The sequence below is a fragment of the Lolium rigidum genome, chromosome 6 (assembly GCF_022539505.1).
Source record: "Lolium rigidum isolate FL_2022 chromosome 6, APGP_CSIRO_Lrig_0.1, whole genome shotgun sequence".
Taxonomy (NCBI): Eukaryota; Viridiplantae; Streptophyta; class Magnoliopsida; order Poales; family Poaceae; genus Lolium; species Lolium rigidum.
Genome location: NC_061513.1, coordinates 102,442,409 through 102,467,830, shown reverse-complemented (window position 1 = coordinate 102,467,830; position 25,422 = coordinate 102,442,409). Strand labels below are relative to the sequence as shown.

The window sequence follows — 25,422 nt, the reverse complement described above, 5'->3', positions numbered from 1 at the left end:
TACGCCGATACAGGCATGCGGCTCTCGATGGAAAGCTGCATATATATATTTGTCAAATAATATACATGAAAAAAAATCAGATTGTAAGTCTAACATGGTTAACTAAGATGGTCGTTACGTAACAACAATCACTGGAAAATGCTCAAATCTAACTTCATAGAGAGGTTTTGAGTGGTTACCACAGTAAAGATCACCAACTATTTAACTATATATTTCACTGACTCAGTTGTCCAGAAAAAGAACATGCACATATCTTCACAATGAGTTGGACAAGGATTAATAAAGATGAACAAAATGCATACAAACAGGAATGGAGAAGCTACCTTCACGTTGACCAAATCGAATCTCCCAAGTTCCTACTGTAGCTCTCCTATCTGAAGTAAAGTAAGCTTCCAAATCAATCAACAGCAGCAGGAGAAAAATCTCACGAAAAATCTACACACGTAGAGATATAGATTGGTGAGTGAGGACAAAGAAGAAGCAATACCAGCTGTAGTAGTTCCACAGGATGTTTGGCAACGCTGGAAATTTTGGAGGAAGGAAAAGATATGGGAACCTGCGGATCTGGCTCCGACTTTCCCAGTAGCAATTTGTTGGATCCGGTGGAGAAGACAACATGAGGACCCCTGGTCGGGTTGGATCCACCACCACCATGTCCTGGACGAAGATCTGGTGGAGAAGACGACATCGAGGCAGAGGCCTAGGAGACGAAGAGGCTGCTGGTTCCTCCCCAGACACCGCCACCGCCTCGCAGCTCGCCGGCCGCCCCTGTCCTCGCCACTAGCCACCACACCATGGCCCCACGACCTTCTTCCCCAGTCCATCTCTCTCGCGGACATGCCAACCCGCGCTTCCAATCGAGCCGCTGCGGGCGAACCTAAGCGCCGCCGGCGAAACGGAAGGCTCTCGCGCGGTGGGGAGGAGAGGCTCGCCGTGGGGAGGAGAGGCTCGCGGGGTGGCGGCTGGGATGGCGGCGCGAGGGGAGAAGAGGAGAAGGCTGGAGGCGGATAGGGTTTGGCTCGTGGTACCTTTTCCTTTTCCCCTCTCCTTCTGATTCTTTTCTTTTTCTTCTTTAGCTTATCCAATCTTGCAGCGACACGTGGTCCAATCTCTGAAGAAGAAGAAGCGAGGCGCTCGCCCAGCCCTTGCACGCCCAGTGGCATATCGTGGATAGCCTGGGAGTGCCCCATGGGGGTGGAGCAATTATACCTTTAGATACCATCAATCAAGAACTCGAATAACGTAGACATCCGTTGAGTTCTGGAAAAAAGGCAACTCCACGACGAGATAGCTACTACCAGTCTCCGATTACTATTGCTCGATTGGTTTGTGTTTTCTCTGTAAGAAGAAGCCACCGACTCCACGTGCGCAGGAGATGAAGAATGGCGGCGGGTGCTTCTGCCTCGGCTCGCCGATGCGCGCGCTGGCGCGGGCGTGCGACTCCGCCTGCGACCTCTACGTCCGCGGCATCTCCGGGTGCGCGAGCCACGTGCCCTCGGGTGCCGTCGCGGGCGGCCGCGGCCCCGGCTTCGGCAGGTCGGCCACGGCCATGTACGTGCGGGCGAGCTCTGACCGCGCCGACGACCTCGTCCGCGCCTCTTCGAAACAGCGGCGCCGCGTCGCGCCCGAGCCGGCGGACGTCCGGGCAGCGACGAAGGTTCGCGTTGGCCAGGAGCCGGCGGCGGCAGTCCTGCTGCGGAGGAAGGACGCGGCGATGGAGACCATCCCCGAGGATGCGCCGTGCGAGTTCGGCGCCTGCACGCTCATACGGCCGGCGCAGAGGAGGCGCGGCGCGGCGCGGCGGCGGGTGCTCGCCGCGCGTAGCGGTGGCTTTGGAGCCATCAAGGTGGGGAGCGAGGCCTTGCCGCGCCACGCGTGACGCATGCATTTGTGTGTGCAACATGCCCGGAAGCAGTTGTGTATAAAACTAGCTTAGATCAATTCAACCGGTTCTCTCTTTGTTTCTAGAGCCCAAACTATACCTTTGCAAGCAATAGCAAGGGTGGCCTACCTCCTCTTCTCATGTTGGGTTTGGTTAACTTGAAGACTTGGTTTGGCCTAGATATTGATCCAACAAATTAGCAAGGCATTTGCACCGTCAAAAATTGATGGACCGAGGTGATCCACAAAAGAGGGAGGGGAGACCAGAAAGGACATAACTTCCCTCGCAATGCGTGTCTCTTGAAAAATTTAGAAAGAAAGAAATGTTTCGGTTTTCCACAAGAAGACTATGACCGTCACCATGCTTATTTCGATAATTAAAGAAGAGGTGGCTTTGTGGTGCGTTGTTGGTGCCAAAACTCTAAATAATGTAATTTCACGAGGGTAGTCAATTTATTTATTTTTCTTAGCCAGACAGGGGCTTGTAAAACTTGTGAAATGCTTATTCTTACTCAGCAAATATGGCAAACCTTTTGCCTTGGGTCAATAACAGTGATGGTGCGACGATCTGAAATTGAGAATGAGTTCTTTTTCTTGTTGCTACTTGCTAGATATAACTAAATTGTTGGGTACTACTTTCTCTGTTTAAACTTACATATATTTAGACGTGAGCTCAAGCTCTAAAGTGGATTTTTGACGAGGCATGGCCATATATTTATTCTGGTGAGACCTTTGCTTGCCATAGATGCCTCTACCAAAACTTCCGAATTAGTGAGGTGCTTGTACACGTGAATTCCACAATGCACTTATAAATTTGGTCATCTCCGATCACCTTTAGGCATCGTTCATCCATCCAATCACAAGATCGTTCCAATCTTCCATCGTCGCATCTAGATATTACGTTCTTGAAGTAATGAGTCGTCAATTTCTACGACCACCGGCATATGATGGAAGCAAGGGCTTCACAATTCATTAGATATTTTTACTTTGAAAAGAAGCTATGTTCTAATGTCTGCATCGATCAATGCATCTGCCTTCTTTATTAAATTATTTAACAAGGGTTTGACAAAGAGCATACATCAAAAACCTCGAAGCCACCCCACAACACCTACAAACATGACAACATGATAATATCATGCCAATAGAGACTTATTCTCCGAAAACACGAAAACCCACCATCAACTGGGAACCGGGAATATCACACACACCCTAGAAACCAGCTAAGTGAAGCCATGTAATTAAAGATACTATTGACTCGTAAGTCATTGCATAATCTCTGTCCTTCTCAATAAAAACACGAAGTAGGAAATAAATTGAGCATCAAATGCGTGTTCATTGTGGCCAAAATCAACCATGTAATGTATGCTTCGCAGCTATTGATTGGATCAAGAGCACGACAAGTGTTTTGAGTAACGCAAACATCTCACCATTGTCTAGATGGTATTGTCGTTGAAATGTTTCTTTGTTGTGCTGGAAATGTTGGTGAGAATGTCTTAAGTCGTAAATGCTCCATGCCACCGGAATTTCCTCGGGCACTATGTTTGTATGTGCATCGAGAAAAAGATTTGTAAAGGTCATGGCAACTAGTTCTGGTAAAAAAAATATTGGAAAGTTGTTCATTGGATTTTCAGGTACCTTCGTGGCACATCCAAAGCTTGCTAAGTTTGGCAAGACCGGTGAGGGACTGGCAGGCTATATGGATTCAGATTTTGCTGCCGACTTGAACTCAGGTTATGGGTTCACTGTTGGTGGATGTGATGTAAGGTGGAAGGCAACATTACAACCTGTTGTTGCCCAATCTACAACCGAAGCGGAATATATGGCTATTGCTGAAACTTGGAAAGAGGTTTTTTGGTTGAAAGATTTGTATGTTGAGCTTTGTGGAGATGATTCTTGCATTAACTTGTTTTGTGACAGTCAAAGTGCCATATATCTTACAGAAGATCAAATGTTTCATGAGAGGACAAATCACATTGATATCAAGTACCATTATGTTTGCGACATTGTTGCTAATGTAAACTGAAGGTATGCAAGACAAGTACTTATGATAATCCTGCTGATATGATAACAAAGCCAATTCACGTTACAAAGTTTAAGCTTTGCTCGAGCTTGGATGGTATAACTGTTTAGCCCAAATGGTTGTTGGCGCCAGCAAGTATTTTCTTTGTTGTTCAGGAGATTGTTGAAATTCATGCTACAATATAGAATTTATTTTAAGGTGAAGTTTGTTATGTTGTGATCCAAATTCATGATACAAGGGGCTGCCGCTCGTGGTTTTTTCCCCTTTGTGTTGGAGAGGTTTTCCACGTCTGCGATTTCCTTTTCATTATTCGTTATTTGCTTATCGAGTTTATAATGCGCGCTCCTTCCGTTTTTGTTCCTAGTGAGAATGAGAGTAACACAATATCCATAAAAATGTCGCTTTCAAAAAATATCCATAGAAATGTCGCAAATGCAAATGGTACCACTATATAGCAAACACAAGGCATCTCTAGATGTCCTGCACACTGATCCAGCTAGCAGAGCTTCGCAGAAAGAAGAGGTAGCCTCTTTACTTAGGGTGTGTTCGGTTCTGGAACGGCATGGAATGGAATGGAATGGTTCCGTTCCAGAGGAATGGAATGGTTCCATCCCCGTGTTCGGTTTGAATAAAAATGAGGAACGGAATTGTACCATTTTTTGTTCGGTTTGAGGAGTTGGAGAGCGGAACGTAATGATATTAAACTAATCATCTGTCACAAAATCGTAATTAACAATGATAAATGGCCATTTTAATCTCAAAATCGTAATTAACAGCGTCTAATGACCTTTTTAATCTCAAAATCGTAATTAACATTGTTTTTTGTTCGGTTGGAGGAATTGAGGAGCAGAACTGAATGTGGTTAAACTTTAATATTTTAATCTCAAAATCGCAATTAACAGTGGATAATGGCCTTTTTAATCTTAAAATCCTAATTAACAATGACTAATTATTTTTGGTTGGATTAGTGAAGTGTTTCATAATTAATAGTGTCCAATTAACAGCCGTTCCACCACATTTCACCAATTCGGTGGAATGGGTGCATTCCGCATATAGAGGGAATATTCCCTTTTGAGGAACCACTTGGTTCCGTTCCATTCCACAACCAAACACAAGAATCAGCTCTAGACGCGGAATGGTTCCGTTCCATTCCACTTGGTTCTGGAACCGAACACACCCTTAGTTGCTGCGGCGGCGGCTGCCGCAGTGGCCGCGGCCTGAGCGATCCACGCCATGGCAAATTCAACTAGCTTGCTGACGTCCGGCATGACGGCCTCAACCGCGTCCAGCGCGTCGAAGCTCTCCGCCCACACGGCCAGGAGCGGAGTCGTGGCGGGGTCGAAGGTCTTGACGCCCTTCATCTCGTCGCCCGCGTGGAGCCACACCAGGACGCCGCCGAGCACGACGTCGACGTACCCAGGACTGTCACCGCCGAAGAATGGTTTCCCCTTGGAGCACTCCTTGAGGGCACCTTCCAGGGTAAGAGCATCCCCACTCGTTGGCGCTCCCCACGCCCAAATCCGGCGAAATTTTCGTCCGGATTGGAGGAAGATTTGGCGTGGGGAGTAGTAGTTTCCCAGCCGCGTGCCCAGGCGAAGTCGACGAGGCGAATTTAAAAAACGGAAACTTGACAAAATACGGCTAAAAACGGGTGAATATAGACTAAATTTAATGATATTTATGACATAACGGGCGGAGTTCATACATAGAGGCCGAATTCGACTATATTTCGAATTCGGCTAGGGGAATTCAAATGCTAATTTTAAAACACGGCGCTCTACATGCCGAAATGGCGGTAGAACACCGTGTAGTCGCCGCCGTCGTCGTCGGAGCCGTCGTCGTTGACCTTCGGCTGCGCGGCCCGGCTGCTCGCTGCCCCGGCCGGCGTCTCCCCACCCCGGGGATGGCTTGTACCATTCGTCGTCGGAGGACTCGAGGTCGACGACGGAGACGACGCGACGCCGGATGGAGGTGTCGCAGGACGGCGGTAGCGCGCGACATCGTCGTTGGCGGTTGGAGCGGCGCGGGCGGCGAGTTGGCGTGCGGCGGCCGGGTCCGGCAGCCGCCGCTGGCTGCTCCGCCTCCCGGCGCTCCCGGTCGCGCCCGGCCCGGTCCCGGTGCGGCGTCGTCCGCGCGCTTCTCCTCCTCCATGTCCTTCGGCGACCCGGCGATCGCCTCCGCCATCGCGGCGTCCTCCGCGCGCTTCGCCTCCTCCTCGGCGAGCTGGATTGCGGCGGCCTCTTTCATCGTCCTCTTCCGGCCGCTCTGCGGCGCGGAAGGCTGGTCGCGGATGACGAGGGCGCCACTGCTGCGCCCTCTGGTCGGCGGCGGAGACGCCGGCTCCTTCTTGACGCGCACCGGCGTCGAAGGCGACATCGTCTCCTCCCTCTTCACCGGCGCCAAGGATGACCTCGGCGCCGATCCGGAAGACGACGAGCTGGCAGCCATGCGCCGTGGCTGCCAGACGTTTCCCCGGCGGCGGCTCGCCGATGCCCTCGATGGAGGGGGCATCGTGAGCACCGGAAAGTTGCCGCCCTCGATGTGCTCGAGGACGGCCTCAAGATTCCGGCCCGGCGCGCTCCACCAACGTCGGCGGCCCGCGGAGTTGTTGCGCGGAGGCGGAGGCGGCGGGCCGTCGTACGAGGCGAGCTCCCGCTCCCACCGCCGCAGGAAGTACGAGTTCCACGCCGTGTAGTTGTCGGGGTGGTGGCGTGGCTCGGCGTGCTCCTCATCCGTCAAGGTCATCCGCGCCTCCTCGATGGCGACGTTGAGGAGTTGTGTAATATCCCAGGTAATGGGGTTACAAAAATAGAGGAAACAGTTGTGTGCATTGCATTCATGCATAGTAAATCCGGGGAATTTTCGCGCTTTAAAGTAAAACAGTCACGATGATCGAAGTTTCACTTGACCTTGGTGGAACTGAAGTAGCTCATCAAGTCAAGCGCTATAAACCTCAATGTGACTTTGCTAAAACCTTGTTTTGGGTAGAGATAAGTTGATCTAAGGGGTTAGATCAAATGGAATTAAAATTAACACAAGAACTTATTAATCAAAGATCAACTACTTGATCTTATTAAAGATCATAACATGATATTCCTTGCCATAACATATGAACATCCATTTAATTGGAAATCAAGTAACAATAATTGAAGAAACTATTCTCCACTTATCTTCTTCATGTCTTAAACTAATCCATGATCCTACCATGAATCTCATGGTATTTATTTTACTTCATTCTTGGAAATAAGACAAGGAGATAAACTCTAGAAATATATAGTCCTCTCTACTACATATTAATATACATCAAACCTAGAGAAGTGAGAGTTCTATGTTACTTATTAGAGGATCAATGAAAAACCTTGAATATACATCCATGTATTCAAATCATCATCTCAGAGAAACCCTAGGATATTATTGAAGACATTTCCTAGAGAGAGAACCCAGTTATGTTAAACATGGATATTGGTGACCACATCATTATCTCTAGAGAATAACCTTAGGTTAGCATTGAAGTCCTTTCCAAATGAGAGAGTCCATTCATATCAATCCTAGCTTTACCTAATTGTGAATACAGGACAACTTGTGAACTAAAAGTATTAGGTTGTAAACCATTTCCATTTGGAGTGGTGAGATAACCTAATGTCACATGAAATAATACAATATCCATGAATTGATAAAGTAAGAATGAGACTAATCCAATTAAGTTAACCAAGTGGAATCTTAGCCTAGATACTTAAATAAATATTAGGAGTACACCATAAACCCTAGAATAAACCATTCCAATATGAGAAAACTCAAGCCATGGAGTTACACTCAAGATAGTGGAGACAACACCTGGATTGGAGGGAGAGAACTATTCTTATAAACAGATGATTATATCATCATTGATTAAGCTAAAACCTTGGATATACATACATGTATTCCAACCATCATTCCTTGAGAAAAACCCTAAGTAATTATCTCAGGCAATCTCCTGGGATATAAACTTAAGAGGCAACCATAGTAGTTCTATTCAAGAAAGTAAGATAGAAGTGATTTATCCTAGTTGATCAAGACAATGCTTGATCATGGGAGTGAGAAACCAAATTCATCGGAGATACATTAGGAAGTTAAACCTTGATCATTATAAACTGAGTGATGATCATAAACCCTAAGATCTTGAGGTAAATATATCAAGAACAAGTGGATCATGTCAAATCATGATCATGCTCTTGAAGTATGTGAGGCTAAGTTAAACCCTACTAGAATAAGTAGATTTCCTTCCCACATGAAATTATAGAAAGATAACTAGTAAGCAACCCTAGGTTTATATCTTATCTTTTACTTGTGAACCATTTGGTGATCATAAGTAGAATCCTACCATACCTATATTTCATAAAACAAAGAACCTAAGAAAACCTTAGGGTAAAAACTCCATATTTATTATGGTGAGAAACCATTCATCCATAAGACCAAAGTTAACTATAAAAAGAACTATCACCAATATAGTTAACTTAATGATAAATTAAGGATAATAATAGTTAATTGGTAGAAGATAAAACCAATTCTCAAATCCTTAGTAATTAAATGAGCACGAAGCAATTAAGAAAGTAACCATATTATCATGGTTAGGGAGATTAAACCCTAGCACATGCAATATGGTGTAATCTCAACTCTATAACCTAGAATTATAACTCAACCCTAGTTTGAGTATCACTTGGGTGATCACAAATAAAACCAAGTCCTAATTGAGATTCAAACAAATTGCCATTAGGTGAATATGATGAGAACCCTAGAATTGTTCACTAATTAAAGCTCATGATTCATTATGGAACTTAAAAATAACCTAGTGCTAACCTTGACATAGAGTGCTAATCAAAATTACAAGATCTTAATAAATAGAGGATCACATAAAATCATATGCAGGGAACTAAATTCTCAATTAAGAGCTCAAACCCTAATGATAAATTCTAAAACACTTAGAGTAGAAATTATCAACCCTAATACTGCAAAATAGATTTGATTATACAAGAAAAAGGAAATTAAAATGAGGGCATAAAATCATGATTAATTACAATTTGTAATAAAGCTCACATATGTGAAATGTTTAATCAAAACAATTGAGTATTACTATAATACTTTTATTAGTCTTCATAAAAGACCAATTGTCAAAAACCTGCAAAACAGAATGATTGAAATTTGAATTAAAAACAGAAATCAAAATAGAAAATAGTAAACAGAAAATAAAAACAGAAAAAGAAAAGAGAGAGGAGAAGCCTCACCTGGCCGAAGGAGCCCGACAGCGAGCCCACCCACACGGACCACCGGCGGCTCGCGAGAGCAGCCCGACAACCTCAAGCCCGAGCACGGCCCAAACCCCGGCCGTAGCCCTTCGTCCGAGAAATATCTCGGGACGAAGTCGTCCTCATCCCCTCCGTGCGCCGGAGGCCACCGCGACGCCGTGTTCGTCTTCCCCCTCGCGCTGGCGCCCTCTCTTCGATCGAATTCGTGACGAGGCACGCGCCCAGGCACCGTATAAAAGCCCTGGATGGACCCTAACGCCGATCTCTCTCTCTCTCTCCATTTTTTTTTTCCCAATTTGAAACCCTGGCTGACCCGGCCATCTCCAATCGTCGCCGGTGGAGACCTCCCCTGGCCAAGCCGTAGCCACCGTCGTCATCAGCAACCTCGACATGCCCATCCGGCGACAAGGAATCGAGCCGGTGTGCCTCGGAGCATCTCCGTCGAGCTTGCCCTCTCCGACGGCCGGAGCCGTCAATTCCGACGATCCGGAGCTCCTCCGACCATGCTCGTCGCCTCCATCGTGCTCCCGGTGAGCTACCTATCCTCGGAGACGACTCGGTAGCACCCATTCGCCTCTGGAACACCCCCGCGCCATGGACCAGTGACCGCCGCCGCGGCACATCGTCGCCGGCCAAGCTCCGGCGACACATAGCTAGCGGCGCCACCCTCAACGTGCTCACCATCTCGTCCTGCGCCTAACCCGACCCTCAGCCCATCCACGGGAGCCCGGGAACGGCGGCGCCGCCGCCAACTGCCCGCCGGCCACCGTGCCTCCTGCCACGTCGTCGATTTTGACCCTGGTCCACGACCACGTGGCGGCTGACGTGTCTCAGGCCCACTCTTCAGTGACCCTGGTTAGTTTAGGTCCGGGTACGTTTAGTATTTCGTTTGTTTAAATTCAATTTCATAAATTCGTCGTAACTTCAAATAATTATAGAAAATTCATTATAACTCAGAAAAATATAAATGAGATATCATAATTCTTATAAAAATAAACTCTATCCAATAAAAATATAATATGAAATTTTTGTTTTTAATAAAAATTTAATTATTTAATAATGGTTATTTAAGCATTTTCTTTTATTCTTAATTGAATTAAAAATTCAATAATTAGGAAAAACTTTATAAATTAAATAAAAACCAATTAGAAATTAAAGAAAACATTAAAACTAATTTTATTTATTTGTTAACTTGTTAAATCCTTATTAGAAGGATTTAAACCCTGATTAATAATTACCTTAATTATTAAATTCCTCTAAAATAATAAAATGCCAAATCCAATATTATTTTTATTTCAAAGCTATTAATAACTTCAACTTATTACTAAAGTCATTAACCTTAGAACTATATAGTAATTAGGAAACCCTAATTCCTTCTGGAATGATACTACAACCTTATCATTTCATGTGTTTCCTAAAACCCTAATTCAATTAGGAACCCAGACTCCATTAATCCATGTGAACCCTAAATTGCTTCTAACCTAAACTTTAGGTTAGAACATATGATCATAATATTTTATTTCAATCATAGAACCACAATAGACATTAAACACTTGCCATGTCCACATAAAAGGTAGAAGCTCGTCACTAAGAATATAATATTCAATGCGTTCATCTTAATAAAACCTAGATGATCAATTAGGATTAACTCTAGTTCCTATTACTTAGATCTCATTCTTAGTTATCCTTATTTAGCATCACACCTTGTGATGAACCCTAATAGCAATTATATCCAATAATCTGCATTACATACCCATACTCCCCCAAATCCTACAAGTACCAAGGAACTATGAACCATCCTATTTTGGAACCATCTATTCCTTACTTAGTGGATCCAATAGCAAATCCTAGACAACTTAAACCTTAATTGTAATACTTCTTATTCCTTAAGAAGTATGTTCTTCAAAAGTTATTCTTTTAAAGAAAATATAGAGTAGTCGTCAACCCTGCCTAATAGAACCTATAAACCCTAGCTATCTATTCCCAGTAAGATATGTCACCATGATAGCAACCATTGATGGCCTAAGATACTTGTACTTCACTAAAACCATACAAGCCTTAATTATTGATGAATCCAACATAGTTGGGATCCATCTAATAATTACTCCAGAAATTAGATGAAACCATAGTCAACCATATAACCCCACCAACCTATTTATCATACTTGTTCTTTATTAAAGAACATGTTCTTCAAAAGTTATTCTTTTGAAGAATATAATAAGTAATCATCAACCATGCACTATAGGACTTAAAATTGACAACTGCTCTTTACTTATTATACAACCACTATTCCTTGATGTGTATGATTGTTACTATGCATTTTAACACTTGCTTATGATTCTAAACCAACACAAACCTGAATAAGAACCTTGTTTGTAAATCACTCTAAAAGTGCAACACACCCTGAACTAATCATTACCACTCACTAATCCTAAATCATCGGGGTTAGGTCACGCTTAGAGCGATTGCATCTCATACTTATGCATTATTGCATCCTTGCCAATCTTTTAAACATCGTCCTTACCGGACGATGATGCTATTTCAGAATTTGGAGTTATTGCGTATCGAAGACCTTGTCCGCATAATCTTGCGATCAAGAAAGGCAAGTTCATCGCTTGCTCATGTCATTTGAGTATTTTTACCAAATTACTTGCAAAGTACTATGTTTATCACTATTGCATAAAAAACAAAACCACTATTTTCATAACTATGAATATGACTATGTGGTGGGCAATGGAACCATGGATTGTGTTGATATGGTGGAGGTTCCATTGCAAGGGTTTATATCCATCTAGGATTAAACAACAAATGTCGTCCCAGTGATTCTTGTGCCGTAATACCCGTGTTAACCATAAGATCTGGAATGGGACGGAGTAGTCAAAAGTGTTTCCACCTCTCGTACATCAACGGACGCGCTTTACCGTAGACACTTGTATCTGTCGGGGGCAAGCGGTAGGCTGGGGAAGCCTGAAGTTCCCCACGGCATAGTCCGTAGACACTTGTCGCCCGAGGAACAAGCGGTAGGCTGGGGAAGCCTGAAGTTCCCCACGGTATTGCGGTCTATGATGGGTTGCGGCCACCGGCGTAGGAGTGTATGGTAGAGCCCAGCACTCGTTGTCGTGGTCGGGGTCCACCCTGAAATTACGGGAATAATGGGACCGACGTGGACCCAGGGTCGGCGCATGCAACAACGGGTGGGTGTGCGAGGTAGCGGAGGAACATGATTGACTAGGACCTTATACCGGGCCTCACACCAAAGGAAGTGTGGACGGGGAAATTGCCCGTTGGCACCAAGGTTAAGATCTCTTATGGGTAAAGCAACACACCTCTGCGAGTGTAACGAACTGTGACCAGTCACTCCCTGTTCCGGGTTTTGGAACTGCGAACGCTGCCGGAAAGGAACTCCATGAAGTTCTAGTCAACCGGTGAAGGCTGACGGACATAGCTCTTCGGAATAAAAGCAACCTTTTGAAGAAATGATTACAAAAACTTGCATGCCTATGACTTTCTGGTCTATGGCTGTAGCTAGTGCATTAAACACCTCTTTCCTATAATGAACTTGTTGAGTACGCTCGTACTCATCCCACTCTTAAATCCCCTGCTTAGGTACGGAGGCATCAAAGGAGGATCTACAGTGCAACTCGAAGGCCGAGGAGTCAACAACTACTTCAAGAGACAGGACCATGTCAGGAGAGTCAGATACCACAATCAACAAGAAGAAAACCTAGATTAGCAATAGAAAGGAACTAGCTTCCTAAACCTAGCTCATATTTAGCTAGAATCTATTCTTAGCCTCTATAGCTAGTTAGATACTCTACAAATAGAGTTCGTGATAGGATTAGACTACGAGTCGTTCTTCTGGAGCTTATTTGAAGATTTACCTCATTGTAAAGTAGGAGGCTGTGCTGATCTTCACGTAACGAGTCGGAGTTGTAATTCTATAGACATGCCTTGGACCCGCATATGTTTCTGTTGTACCACTACGAGCGATATAATACTAGTGGAACGGTGTTTCATTGCTGTTATATCAGACTTGCATACTACACCATGCGGTGGTATGCCGGGTCACCACAGTTGGTATCGGAGCAAATGCTTTGACCTTAGGATTAAAACCCTTTAAAGGAGACCTATAGGATTGGTAGTGTCTATAGGAAGTTGTCTTAGTTAAACCAAATATTTTTATGACTTGAGATGGATATTCACTTGAGAATAATCCTGACACACTTGAGTCAACCTTTCTTACCCATCTTTCTCAAGTGAAGTTAGCTAATCCCAAGTATGTAGAACACCATGAAGTCCTTAAAATCATAGATGAGTAGACCACAGTTGGTATACACTACATGGTAGTCCAAAGAGAGGATACAACCATAAGGAAGATATCCTATTGGAAGACGTGTACCAACACATGTTATGGTTAAGTAAAAGTTATCCAGACCTATAATAGGAGTGATATCAAGTAATGAAGATATGTGTAATACCCTAGCAGAAGGTGAATACCAAGACAAGTAATGGGTAAGTAAAATCTATCCAAACTTGTGGAACAACTGATAGTAAGTGATAAATATAAGCTATATGAGATAGTATAGACCATGATGAGTCAATCATGGGAGGTAAGGAAGAGTGATTGGAATAATACATGTCTACTTCCATGGTAGAGATAGTAATCATATAAGATTCACCTGAGAATCATTATGTGATGGATTAGAACATCATAAATAATTAGGAGGAGAACAATAAGAAGCCAGTTGTTCAACAATAGTGCAAGAATTGTGTTCCAAAACAATGGGAAGTGTGCCAAGCACATCATGTCCATAGTCTTATGGTAGTATAAACACTTGGAAGTATAAGAACTATATTTCCATAGTTATGTGTTTAGAATAGCAATGTTAGAACCTAGACATATCATGTGAGATAGTCCTCAACAAAATAGAAGTGAAGCTAATACTTCCAAAGAACTTTAGGTCAACCACAACTATTCCAGACCACTTTGTTTCAAGTTTATCTCATTGCAATTGTGCAATTAAGGTAAATTTTGAGACAAATAGTAGAATGCCCTATATTCATGCTAAGTATCATGATATAAACCTATATTATGTGGTGTTATATACTACACATCAGAGCCTGATGTTTAGAGATGTCTTACTCAACTATTATATTCAGGCTTATGATGGTGTGTATTATAAGCACAAAGCCGAATCTTCTTGGATTTTATTGGATTTCCATTGATTGACTAGATCCATACATGAAGTTTGACTTTGATATGCAAATGCATGTTGCAATATCAAGTTCTTACTTGATGCTATAGATCTAGAGGGTAATGGTATTCGTGTGAGGAAGTGACGAATTCCAAAATCTTGAAGACAAGATGAAGGTACATCACACAAAAGGAAGAAAAGTTGTGGGAAGTAACCACAATACTCTGAAGGAAGTACCAATCTAAAAATCATGCTTTACCTCAACAGAGGAGTACTTTAGTACATAAGAAGCATGAGGGTGAGAAATATGGTGATTATGGAGAAGTAGAAGTAGAACCATAATCATTATAGAAGAGAAAATGCATGGGAAATCACTTAAGATACTATATTCATAGTGTCAGCTAGTGGTTCTCTTGCAAAATAAACCTCGAAGAAAGAAAGATGATAGATGAAATCATAGCAGATATCGGAAGACCATAGTTGATATCGAGAAGACCCTAGTTGGTACATGATCAATACTCGGAGAATAGAGTAGAAGATGTCCCGACCAATTGGTCAAAACCTATAATAGAATCCATTTTCAGATAACAAATAGCCATAATTGGTACCAAATAGTCCATAATTGGATTATTCGTACCAAGAAGTTAGGAACAAATAAAGTTTGGTCAGCCAAATAACGATGACCTATCATCACTTAGTAGAAGGATTCACATTGGATGTCCACAATTGAGTGGATACACCACAGATATTCTTCGCAAGACCTTAGAAGAGTATAACCCATAAGCTAGACCTAGATCAATATTCTAACCATAACTCCAATAATTGGAAGAAAAAGGAGTTCAAGACCATAAGAAAACTCTAAGGGGTAGAGTAAAGATTGAGTTAGATGTACAATGACTCAATACGTTGAACAAAATAGAAGAAGATGGTCTGAACTGAGAGGAAGTTCGATCTTATTTTCATAAGATTGTCGAACACTACTTTCAGAAGAATGTCAGACCAGAAGCCGAGGTTTATACCTCGAGGAAGTAAGAAGTGGACTATAACTTGAGAATGTGAGTAGTATTTACTCAGAAGTACGAAAGCTCAAGTAAGTTAAGGATAAAGAAGTTGGATGAAGGAAATATCGGAGACCAAATGAAGCTCAATAAATCCAAAGACTGAAGGAGTTTGACCATACTAAAACTAAAGACTGATTGAATGATTCCTTTCATGGAACCTAAATAATCCAAAATAGTTATAAGTATCAACTATAAACCCTGATTGGATGGACTAAATGAGTCTAATCCATTCTTAGGGAAATAAATCATCATGATCATTCCATGTTAAGTACCTTACTTAGTACCATTATTGCAGTTTTGGAAGTAAGGGAAAAACAAAGACCTATTTTATCAAATAGGAGAATGTTATCCAATTAGTCCTCAATTAAGACTGTCAAGACAAGAAGAAGTCTCAATCATTGAATATTCAATGAGAAAGGAAACAAGCTTATAATATTGGAGGAAATCATGGAAGTAAAGAAAGTAATAGTTGTTTGATGTCAAACAGTAATGGATTCCAGGAAGAATCTGGACAAGGGATATATTCAATTATATCCAGTGAGATCACCACGGAGTTCGAGAAAAGTCGTAGTCTGCACAAGTCAGATCCACACTTCGGAAACGCGAGAGAGATCAAACTTCGAGGACGAAGTTTAGTTTAAGGGGTAGACACTGTAATATCCCAGGTAATGGGGTTACAAAAATAGAGGAAACAGTTGTGTGCATTGCATTCATGCATAGAAAATCCGGGGAATTTTCGCGCTTTAAAGTAAAACAGATCCACGATATCGAAGTTTCACTTGACCTTGGTGGAACTGAAGTAGCTCATCAAGTCAAGCGCTATAAACCTCAATGTGACTTTGCTAAAACCTTGTTTTGGGTAGAGATAAGTTGATCTAAGGGGTTAGATCAAATGGAATTAAAATTAACACAAGAACTTATTAATCAAAGATCAACTACTTGATCTTATTAAAGATCATAACATGATATTCCTTGCCATAACATATGAACATCCATTTAATTGGAAATCAAGTAACAATAATTGAAGAAACTATTCTCCACTTATCTTCTTCATGTCTTAAACTAATCCATGATCCTACCATGAATCTCATGGTATTTATTTTACTTCATTCTTGGAAATAAGACAAGGAGATAAACTCTAGAAATATATAGTCCTCTCTACTACATATTAATATACATCAAACCTAGAGAAGTGAGAGTTCTATGTTACTTATTAGAGGATCAATGAAAAACCTTGAATATACATCCATGTATTCAAATCATCATCTCGAGAGAAACCCTAGGATATTATTGAAGACATTTCCTAGAGAGAGAACCCAGTTATGTTAAACATGGATATTGGTGACCACATCATTATCTCTAGAGAATAACCTTAGGTTAGCATTGAAGTCCTTTCCAAATGAGAGAGTCCATTCATATCAATCCTAGCTTTACCTAATTGTGAATACGAGGACAACTTGTGAACTAAAAGTATTAGGTTGTAAACCATTTCCATTTGGAGTGGTGAGATAACCTAATGTCACATGAAATAATACAATATCCATGAATTGATAAAGTAAGAATGAGACTAATCCAATTAAGTTAACCAAGTGGAATCTTAGCCTAGATACTTAAATAAATATTAGGAGTACACCATAAACCCTAGAATAAACCATTCCAATATGAGAAAACTCAAGCCATGGAGTTACACTCAAGATAGTGGAGACAACACCTGGATTGGAGGGAGAGAACTATTCTTATAAACAGATGATTATATCATCATTGATTAAGCTAAAACCTTGGATATACATACATGTATTCCAACCATCATTCCTTGAGAAAAACCCTAAGTAATTATCTCAGGCAATCTCCTGGGATATAAACTTAAGAGGCAACCATAGTAGTTCTATTCAAGAAAGTAAGATAGAAGTGATTTATCCTAGTTGATCAAGACAATGCTTGATCATGGGAGTGAGAAACCAAATTCATCAGAGATACATTAGGAAGTTAAACCTTGATCATTATAAACTGAGTGATGATCATAAACCCTAAGATCTTGAGGTAAATATATCAAGAACAAGTGGATCATGTCAAATCATGATCATGCTCTTGAAGTATGTGAGGCTAAGTTAAACCCTACTAGAATAAGTAGATTTCCTTCCCACATGAAATTATAGAAAGATAACTAGTAAGCAACCCTAGGTTTATATCTTATCTTTTACTTGTGAACCATTTGGTGATCATAAGTAGAATCCTACCATACCTATATTTCATAAAACAAAGAACCTAAGAAAACCTTAGGGTAAAAACTCCATATTTATTATGGTGAGAAACCATTCATCCATAAGACCAAAGTTAACTATAAAAAGAACTATCACCAATATAGTTAACTTAATGATAAATTAAGGATAATAATAGTTAATTGGTAGAAGATAAAACCAATTCTCAAATCCTTAGTAATTAAATGAGCACAGAAGCAATTAAGAAAGTAACCATATTATCATGGTTAGGGGAGATTAAACCCTAGCACATGCAATATGGTGTAATCTCAACTCTATAACCTAGAATTATAACTCAACCCTAGTTTGAGTATCACTTGGGTGATCACAAATAAAACCAAGTCCTAATTGAGATTCAAACAAATTGCCATTAGGTGAATATGATGAGAACCCTAGAATTGTTCACTAATTAAAGCTCATGATTCATTATGGAACTTAAAAATAACCTAGTGCTAACCTTGACATAGAGTGCTAATCAAAATTACAAGATCTTAATAAATAGAGGATCACATAAAATCATATGCAGGGAACTAAATTCTCAATTAAGAGCTCAAACCCTAATGATAAATTCTAAAACACTTAGAGTAGAAATTATCAACCCTAATACTTGCAAAATAGATTTGATTATACAAGAAAAAGGAAATTAAAATGAGGGCATAAAATCATGATTAATTACAATTTGTAATAAAGCTCACATATGTGAAATGTTTAATCAAAACAATTGAGTATTACTATAATACTTTTATTAGTCTTCATAAAAGACCAATTGTCAAAAACCTGCAAAACAGAATGATTGAAATTTGAATTAAAAACAGAAATCAAAATAGAAAATAGTAAACAGAAAATAAAAACAGAAAAAGAAAAGAGAGAGGAGAAGCCTCACCTGGCCGAAGGAGCCCAGCAGCAGCCCACCCACACGGACCACCAGCAGCCTGCAGAGCAGCCCAGCAACCTCAAGCCCAGCACGGCCCAAACCCCAGCCGTAGCCCTTCGTCTGAGAAATATCTCAGGACGAAGTCGTCCTCATCCCCTCCGTGCGCTGGAGGCCACCGCGACGCCGTGTTCGTCTTCCCCCTCGCGCTGGCGCCCTCTCTTCGATCGAATTCGTGACGAGGCACGCGCCCAGGCACCGTATAAAAGCCCTGGATGGACCCTAACGCCGATCTCTCTCTCTCTCTCTCCATTTTTTTTCTTCCCAATTTGAAACCCTGGCTGACCCGGCCATCTCCAATCGTCGCCGGTGGAGACCTCCCCTGGCCAAGCCGTAGCCACCGTCGTCATCAGCAACCTCGACATGCCCATCCAGCACAAGGAATCGAGCCAGTGTGCCCTGGAGCATCTCCGTCGAGCTTGCCCTCTCCGACGGCCGGAGCCGTCAATTCCGACGATCTGGAGCTCCTCCGACCATGCTGTCGCCTCCATCGTGCTCCTGGTGAGCTACCTATCCTCAGAGACGACTCGGTAGCACCCATTCGCCTCTGGAACACCCCCGCGCCATGGACCAGTGACCGCCGCCGCGGCACATCGTCGCCGGCCAAGCTCCGGCGACACATAGCTAGCGGCGCCACCCTCAACGTGCTCACCATCTCGTCCTGCGCCTAACCCGACCCTCAGCCCCATCCACGGGAGCCCGGGAACGGCGGCGCCGCCGCCAACTGCCCGCCGGCCACCGTGCCTCCTGCCACGTCGTCGATTTTGACCCTGGTCCACGACCACGTGGCGGCTGACGTGTCTCAGGCCCACTCTTCAGTGACCCTGGTTAGTTTAGGTCCGGGTACGTTTAGTATTTCGTTTGTTTAAATTCAATTTCATAAATTGCTGTAACTTCAAACAATTATAGAAAATTCATTATAACTCAGAAAAATATAAATGAGATATCATAATTCTTATAAAAATAAACTCTATCCAATAAAAATATAATATGAAATTTTTGTTTTTAATAAAAATTTAATTATTTAATAATGGTTATTTAAGCATTTTCTTTTATTCTTAATTGAATTAAAAATTCAATAATTAGGAAAAACTTTATAAATTAAATAAAAACCAATTAGAAATTAAAGAAAACATTAAAACTAATTTTATTTATTTGTTAACTTGTTAAATCCTTATTAGAAGGATTTAAACCCTGATTAATAATTACCTTAATTATTAAATTCCTCTAAAATAATAAAATGCCAAATCCAATATTATTTTTATTTCAAAGCTATTAATAACTTCAACTTATTACTAAAGTCATTAACCTTAGAACTATATAGTAATTAGGAAACCCTAATTCCTTCTGGAATGATACTACAACCTTATCATTTCATGTGTTTCCTAAAACCCTAATTCAATTAGGAACCCAGCTCCATTAATCCATGTGAACCCTAAATTGCTTCTAACCTAAACTTTAGGTTAGAACATATGATCATAATATTTTATTTCAATCATAGAACCACAATAGACATTAAACACTTGCCATGTCCACATAAAAGGTAGAAGCCTGTCACTAAGAATATAATATTCAATGCGTTCATCTTAATAAAACCTAGATGATCAATTAGGATTAACTCTAGTTCCTATTACTTAGATCTCATTCTTAGTTATCCTTATTTAGCATCACACCTTGTGATGAACCCTAATAGCAATTATATCCAATAATCTGCATTACATACCCATACTCCCCCAAATCCTACAAGTACCAAGGAACTATGAACCATCCTATTTTGGAACCATCTATTCCTTACTTAGTGGATCCAATAGCAAATCCTAGACAACTTAAACCTTAATTGTAATACTTCTTATTCCTTAAGAAGTATGTTCTTCAAAAGTTATTCTTTTAAAGAAAATATAGAGTAGTCGTCAACCCTGCCTAATAGAACCTATAAACCCTAGCTATCTATTCCCAGTAAGATATGTCACCATGATAGCAACCATTGATGGCCTAAGATACTTGTACTTCACTAAAACCATACAAGCCTTAATTATTGATGAATCCAACATAGTTGGGATCCATCTAATAATTACTCCAGAAATTAGATGAAACCATAGTCAACCATATAACCCCACCAACCTATTTATCATACTTGTTCTTTATTAAAGAACATGTTCTTCAAAAGTTATTCTTTTGAAGAATATAATAAGTAATCATCAACCATGCACTATAGGACTTAAAATTGACAACTGCTCTTTACTTATTATACAACCACTATTCCTTGATGTGTATGATTGTTACTATGCATTTTAACACTTGCTTATGATTCTAAACCAACACAAACCTGAATAAGAACCTTGTTTGTAAATCACTCTAAAAGTGCAACACACCCTGAACTAATCACTACCACTCACTAATCCTAAATAATCGGGGTTAGGTCACGCTTAGAGCGATTGCATCTCATACTTATGCATTACTGCATCCTTGCCAATCTTTTAAACATCGTCCTTACCGGACGATGATGCTATTTCAGAATTTGGAGTTATTGCGTATCGAAGACCTTGTATCGCATAATCTTGCGATCAAGAAAGGCAAGTTCATCGCTTGCTCATGTCATTTGAGTATTTTTACCAAATTACTTGCAAAGTACTATGTTTATCACTATTGCATAAAAAACAAAACCACTATTTTCATAACTATGAATATGACTATGTGGTGGGCAATGGAACCATGGATTGTGTTGATATGGTGGAGGTTCCATTGCAAGGGTTTATATCCATCTAGGATTAAACAACAAATGTCGTCCAGTGATTCTTGTGCCGTAATACCCGTGTTAACCATAAGATCTGGAATGGGACGGAGTAGTCAAAAGTGTTTCCACCTCTCGTACATCAACGGACGCGCTTTACCGTAGACACTTGTATCTGTCGGGGGCAAGCGGTAGGCTGGGGAAGCCTGAAGTTCCCCACGGCATAGTCCGTAGACACTTGTCGCCCGAGGAACAAGCGGTAGGCTGGGGAAGCCTGAAGTTCCCCACGGTATTGCGGTCTATGATGGGTTGCAGCCACCGGCGTAGGAGTGTATGGTAGAGCCCAGCACTGTTGTCGTGGTCGGGGTCCACCCTGAAATTACGGGAATAATGGGACCGACGTGGACCCAGGGTCGGCGCATGCAACAACGGGTGGGTGTGCGAGGTAGCGGAGGAACATGATTGACTAGGACCTTATACCGGGCCTCACACCAAAGGAAGTGTGGACGGGGAAATTGCCCGGTTGGCACCAAGGTTAAGATCTCTTATGGGTAAAGCAACACACCTCGCGAGAGTGTAACGAATCGTGACCGATCACTCCCTGTTCCGGGTTTTGGAGCTGCGAACGCTGCCGGAAAGGAACTCCATGAAGTTCTAGTCAACCGGTGAAGGCCGACGGACATAGCTCTTCGGAATAAAAGCAACCTTTTGAAGAAATGATTACAAAAACTTGCATGCCTATGACTTTCTGGTCTATGGCTGTAGCTAGTGCATTAAACACCTCTTTCCTATAATGAACTTGTTGAGTACGCTCGTACTCATCCCACTCTTAAATCCCCGCTTAGGTACGGAGGCATCAAAGGAGGATCTACAGTGCAACTCGAAGGCCGAGGAGTCAACAACTACTTCAAGAGACAGGACCATGTCAGGAGAGTCAGATACCACAATCAACAAGAAGAAAACCTAGATTAGCAATAGAAAGGAACTAGCTTCCTAAACCTAGCTCATATTTAGCTAGAATCTATTCTTAGCCTCTATAGCTAGTTAGATACTCTACAAATAGAGTTCGTGATAGGATTAGACTACGAGTCGTTCTTCTGGAGCTTATTTGAAGATTTACCTCATTGTAAAGTAGGAGGCTGTGCTGATCTTCTGTAACAGAGTCGGAGTTGTAATTCTATAGACATGCCTTGGACCCGCATATGTTTCTGTTGTACCACTCTGAGCGATATAATACTAGTGGAACGGTGTTTCATTGGTGTTATATCAGACTTGCATACTACACCATGCAGTGGTATGCCGGGTCACCACAAGTTGGCCCCGAGGCGGCGGCGGGATTGGTACGCCGCCACGACTTAGCCGCCACCCACCGCCGGGAGGCCTCGTGTCCGGCGGGCAGGGGTACCCCGCCTGGTGGAGGAGGTGCCCCTCCCACGCGTGGAGCGAGCGGCGGGGGAAGCCGTTGTTGGCTGCGCCGTCGTCGTCGGAGAACGCCATCGTCGGAGAGTATAGGGAGAGTGGAGGGAGAGTGGAGCACGGGGTACGCCTCGCGGCGAGCGGAGCGGCGTATATAGGTGCGGCTGGCGCGGGGGATTAATGCCGCGTGGAGTGTGACGCGTCCGCGGCGAGCTGACCGGCAGCAGCCTTTAGTGCGCGCGGAAGACGACGACATTAACTCGTCGCGTGGCCGGCGAATGCAGACCGGCGGCAGGCTTTTACAGCGCGCGGAAGACGATGCGATGAGGACGACGATCGGTTTCTCTCGCCGACAAGTTGGGGCCACCAGACGTGCGGGAAGTTTCCTCGGTATTTCCCGCGCTTTCGTTTCGTCCGGAGTCCCCGAGCGCTCCCCGGGGGGCCGGGGATGGCGTGGGATCGCCGGATGAATTCATGCCCAAATCCAGACAAAATCGAGGAACCGGGGGCGCGACTGGACCGAATTACGCCGTCCGGATGGAAAAAAAATGCTCGCGGGGGCCTCGTCGGGGGGACGAGTGGAGATGCTCTAACCACCGCGGCGGCCGCGTGCTTCTTCCCCTCCGCCTTCTCCTCCTCCGTCTTGCCGCTCGACGCCTGGCCCGACGCTTTGAGGAACTGCAACAGTTATCACCAGAACAGCATCGATCGAGGAAACTATCAGCAAGATATGCTCTAAGGGATCAGCCGGCGTGAGAGGTGAGATGGATGCTATACCGTGCCGTCTATGTAAGCGGCCCAGAAGCGAGCAACGGCGCGGTCATGGGGATCCTCGGGGAGGAGAGAGGGGCCGATGCCGGCGAAGGCCTCGTCGATGTACTGCAGGATGACCAGCGACTCGCAGACGGGCTTGCCGTCGTGGATCAGCACCGGCACCTTGGTGTAGACGGGGTTGGACTCGAGCAGCAGCTGGCTCTTGCTCTTGAGGTCCTCCTCGACGTATTCGTAGCTCACGCCCTTGAGGCTGAGCGCGAGCCGCACTCGCAGGACGAACGGGCTCGACCACGTCCCGAGCAGCTTCACCTCGCCGTTTCCTCCTCCGGCCATTGCTGCTGTTCGGGATGGAGCCATGGAGGGGACGAGGGTATGTATATATTGACTACACGCGCAGACATCCTCCGCTGCAGTGGTACAATTTGCTTGGTCGTATGAGAGCATTTTAATTTGTTTTTCTGAGTATGACCTGCTACTAAGTAACTTATCTTGCGGTTAATTTGCTACTAAGTAACTTACGTTGGAACCATCTCCTTTGACTTACCGGCGCCAATACAATTTTTTGACTTGGACAAATATGACCACGTCCTTGCCAGCAGCCCTTCCTATTATTACACCGATGATTCACATGTCAGACCTAAAAAAAGGAGGCCATTTTGGATAAATTTATTTATAATGGACCAGACAGCGCGTATATGGAGGGTTTGGAGGAGAGGCAGGAAGCGCTGTGGGTGGAGCAAAATAGCATATAAGGACATGGCCAATGATATGCCTCAACATACCGTCCCACATCCCCTCTCAAAAAAAAAACATACCGCCCCACAGATCCATGTAAGTTTAGATGTTCCAAAGCTAAAAAAGTAGTAGCGTCAAAAATGAAGTTGTAGCTTGAAGAGGGGGACACTTCTCCATAATAAGAAGGCAAGAAAGAGAGGGTAAAGAGATAAGGAAAAGGAGGCAAGAGATATGGTCTTGTGTACTTTGCTGAGTTCATCAATAATTATTGGTTTTGGATATATAAATAATTAACTATAGCTCCATCTATCCATACTAGGTGGTTGTGTTGAGGCGACACAAACATTCCGCTTCCATTGCTGGTGTCCTAAGTAGAGTCGTTCGCCAAAACTTTGGCACCGTTAAAGCGGTGGTCCTCTCCCTAACTGTAATAAAAAGCGGGCTTGTGAGTTGCGCGGTCTGGAGAGACGGTGGTGGAAAGAAATTTCAGAAGCTGCCCCAGAGACTTCTTTTGGGCTTCTACAAGTTTCGCAGCCGCCACGGATGAACGCGCGTCGGACGGAGGTCGGGACGACCCTCTGAAGCTCGACGGAGTGTGAGGTCTCGCGGATCAGAAGCGTGGCGGAGTCCTACGTCAATTGGCGGCGGTGAGGAGCCAGATGGTCGCCGGAATTAGCGCCGAGGACCACCGGAACAGCGAAGTTCGACGGTTCACGGTGGTGGCGCATTACAGAGCAGTACACAGCAAGGTGGAGGGTTCATTCGAACCGCGCACTCGCCCTTGAGCTCTTGGAGGGGTCGTTGAAGGTGTAGGAGGTCCGACGGCGCCGACGCGAATGGAGAACATGTCAGCCGAAGTTGGGGAAGACGTGGCCGGTTAGCTCGATTTCCGTCGTCCCATGCCAATTTTTTCAGCCAGGGCGGTGGTAACGACGAGGCGGAGACGGGGAAGTGATCATCATACGGGCTTGAGCAGTAGAACGGTGGCATCAAGACGTGGGATCTGGCTGCGGTTCTGTATTACTTCTTTCTACTTCCCAATTGTTTTCTTGAAGTGGTAGTTTTCTGTAAATACAAGAAACAAAGGGGTTAAAGCTGCGTGCCGATTTGGTTTCTAGGGGAGAAGCTCGGGAAGCTG

General features: G+C 43.4%; 2 protein-coding genes and 1 long non-coding RNA gene across 3 annotated transcripts; 1 reads left to right on the top strand and 2 right to left on the bottom strand.

Moving 5' to 3' along the window:
• Positions 1 to 48: 48 nt before the first annotated feature.
• LOC124659530 lies at positions 49 to 940 on the bottom strand. The gene is made up of 2 exons (XR_006989611.1): positions 557 to 940; positions 49 to 435 (listed from the first exon to the last, which is right to left on the bottom strand). It is a non-coding gene; the product is annotated as an uncharacterized LOC124659530 (long non-coding RNA).
• A 435-nt stretch (positions 941 to 1,375) lies between these two features.
• LOC124663048 lies at positions 1,376 to 1,879 on the top strand. The gene has a single exon (XM_047200804.1). The coding sequence runs from the start codon at positions 1,376 to 1,378 to the stop codon at positions 1,877 to 1,879; it is 504 nt and encodes a 167-aa protein (XP_047056760.1).
• Positions 1,880 to 5,025: 3,146 nt separating this feature from the next.
• On the bottom strand, positions 5,026 to 23,882 carry LOC124663046 (probable glutathione S-transferase GSTU6). The gene is made up of 4 exons (XM_047200803.1): positions 23,553 to 23,882; positions 23,370 to 23,453; positions 17,353 to 17,357; positions 5,026 to 5,380 (listed from the first exon to the last, which is right to left on the bottom strand). Exons 1-4 carry the CDS (start codon positions 23,880 to 23,882, stop codon positions 5,026 to 5,028), a joined length of 774 nt encoding a protein of 257 aa, XP_047056759.1.
• Between the last annotated feature and the right edge of the window lie 1,540 nt (positions 23,883 to 25,422).

Bases quoted from the DNA above. Each gene is read 5' to 3' on its own strand.
- LOC124663048 (XM_047200804.1), top strand. From the start codon at position 1,376: ATGAAGAATGGCGGCGGGTGCTTCTGCCTCGGCTCGCCGATGCGCGCG.
- LOC124663046 (XM_047200803.1), bottom strand. From the start codon at position 23,882: ATGGCCGGAGGAGGAAACGGCGAGGTGAAGCTGCTCGGGACGTGGTCG. The intron at 23,454-23,552 runs GTATAGCATCCA...TAACTGTTGCAG, and splicing joins CCGCTTACATAGACGGCACG to TTCCTCAAAGCGTCGGGCCA.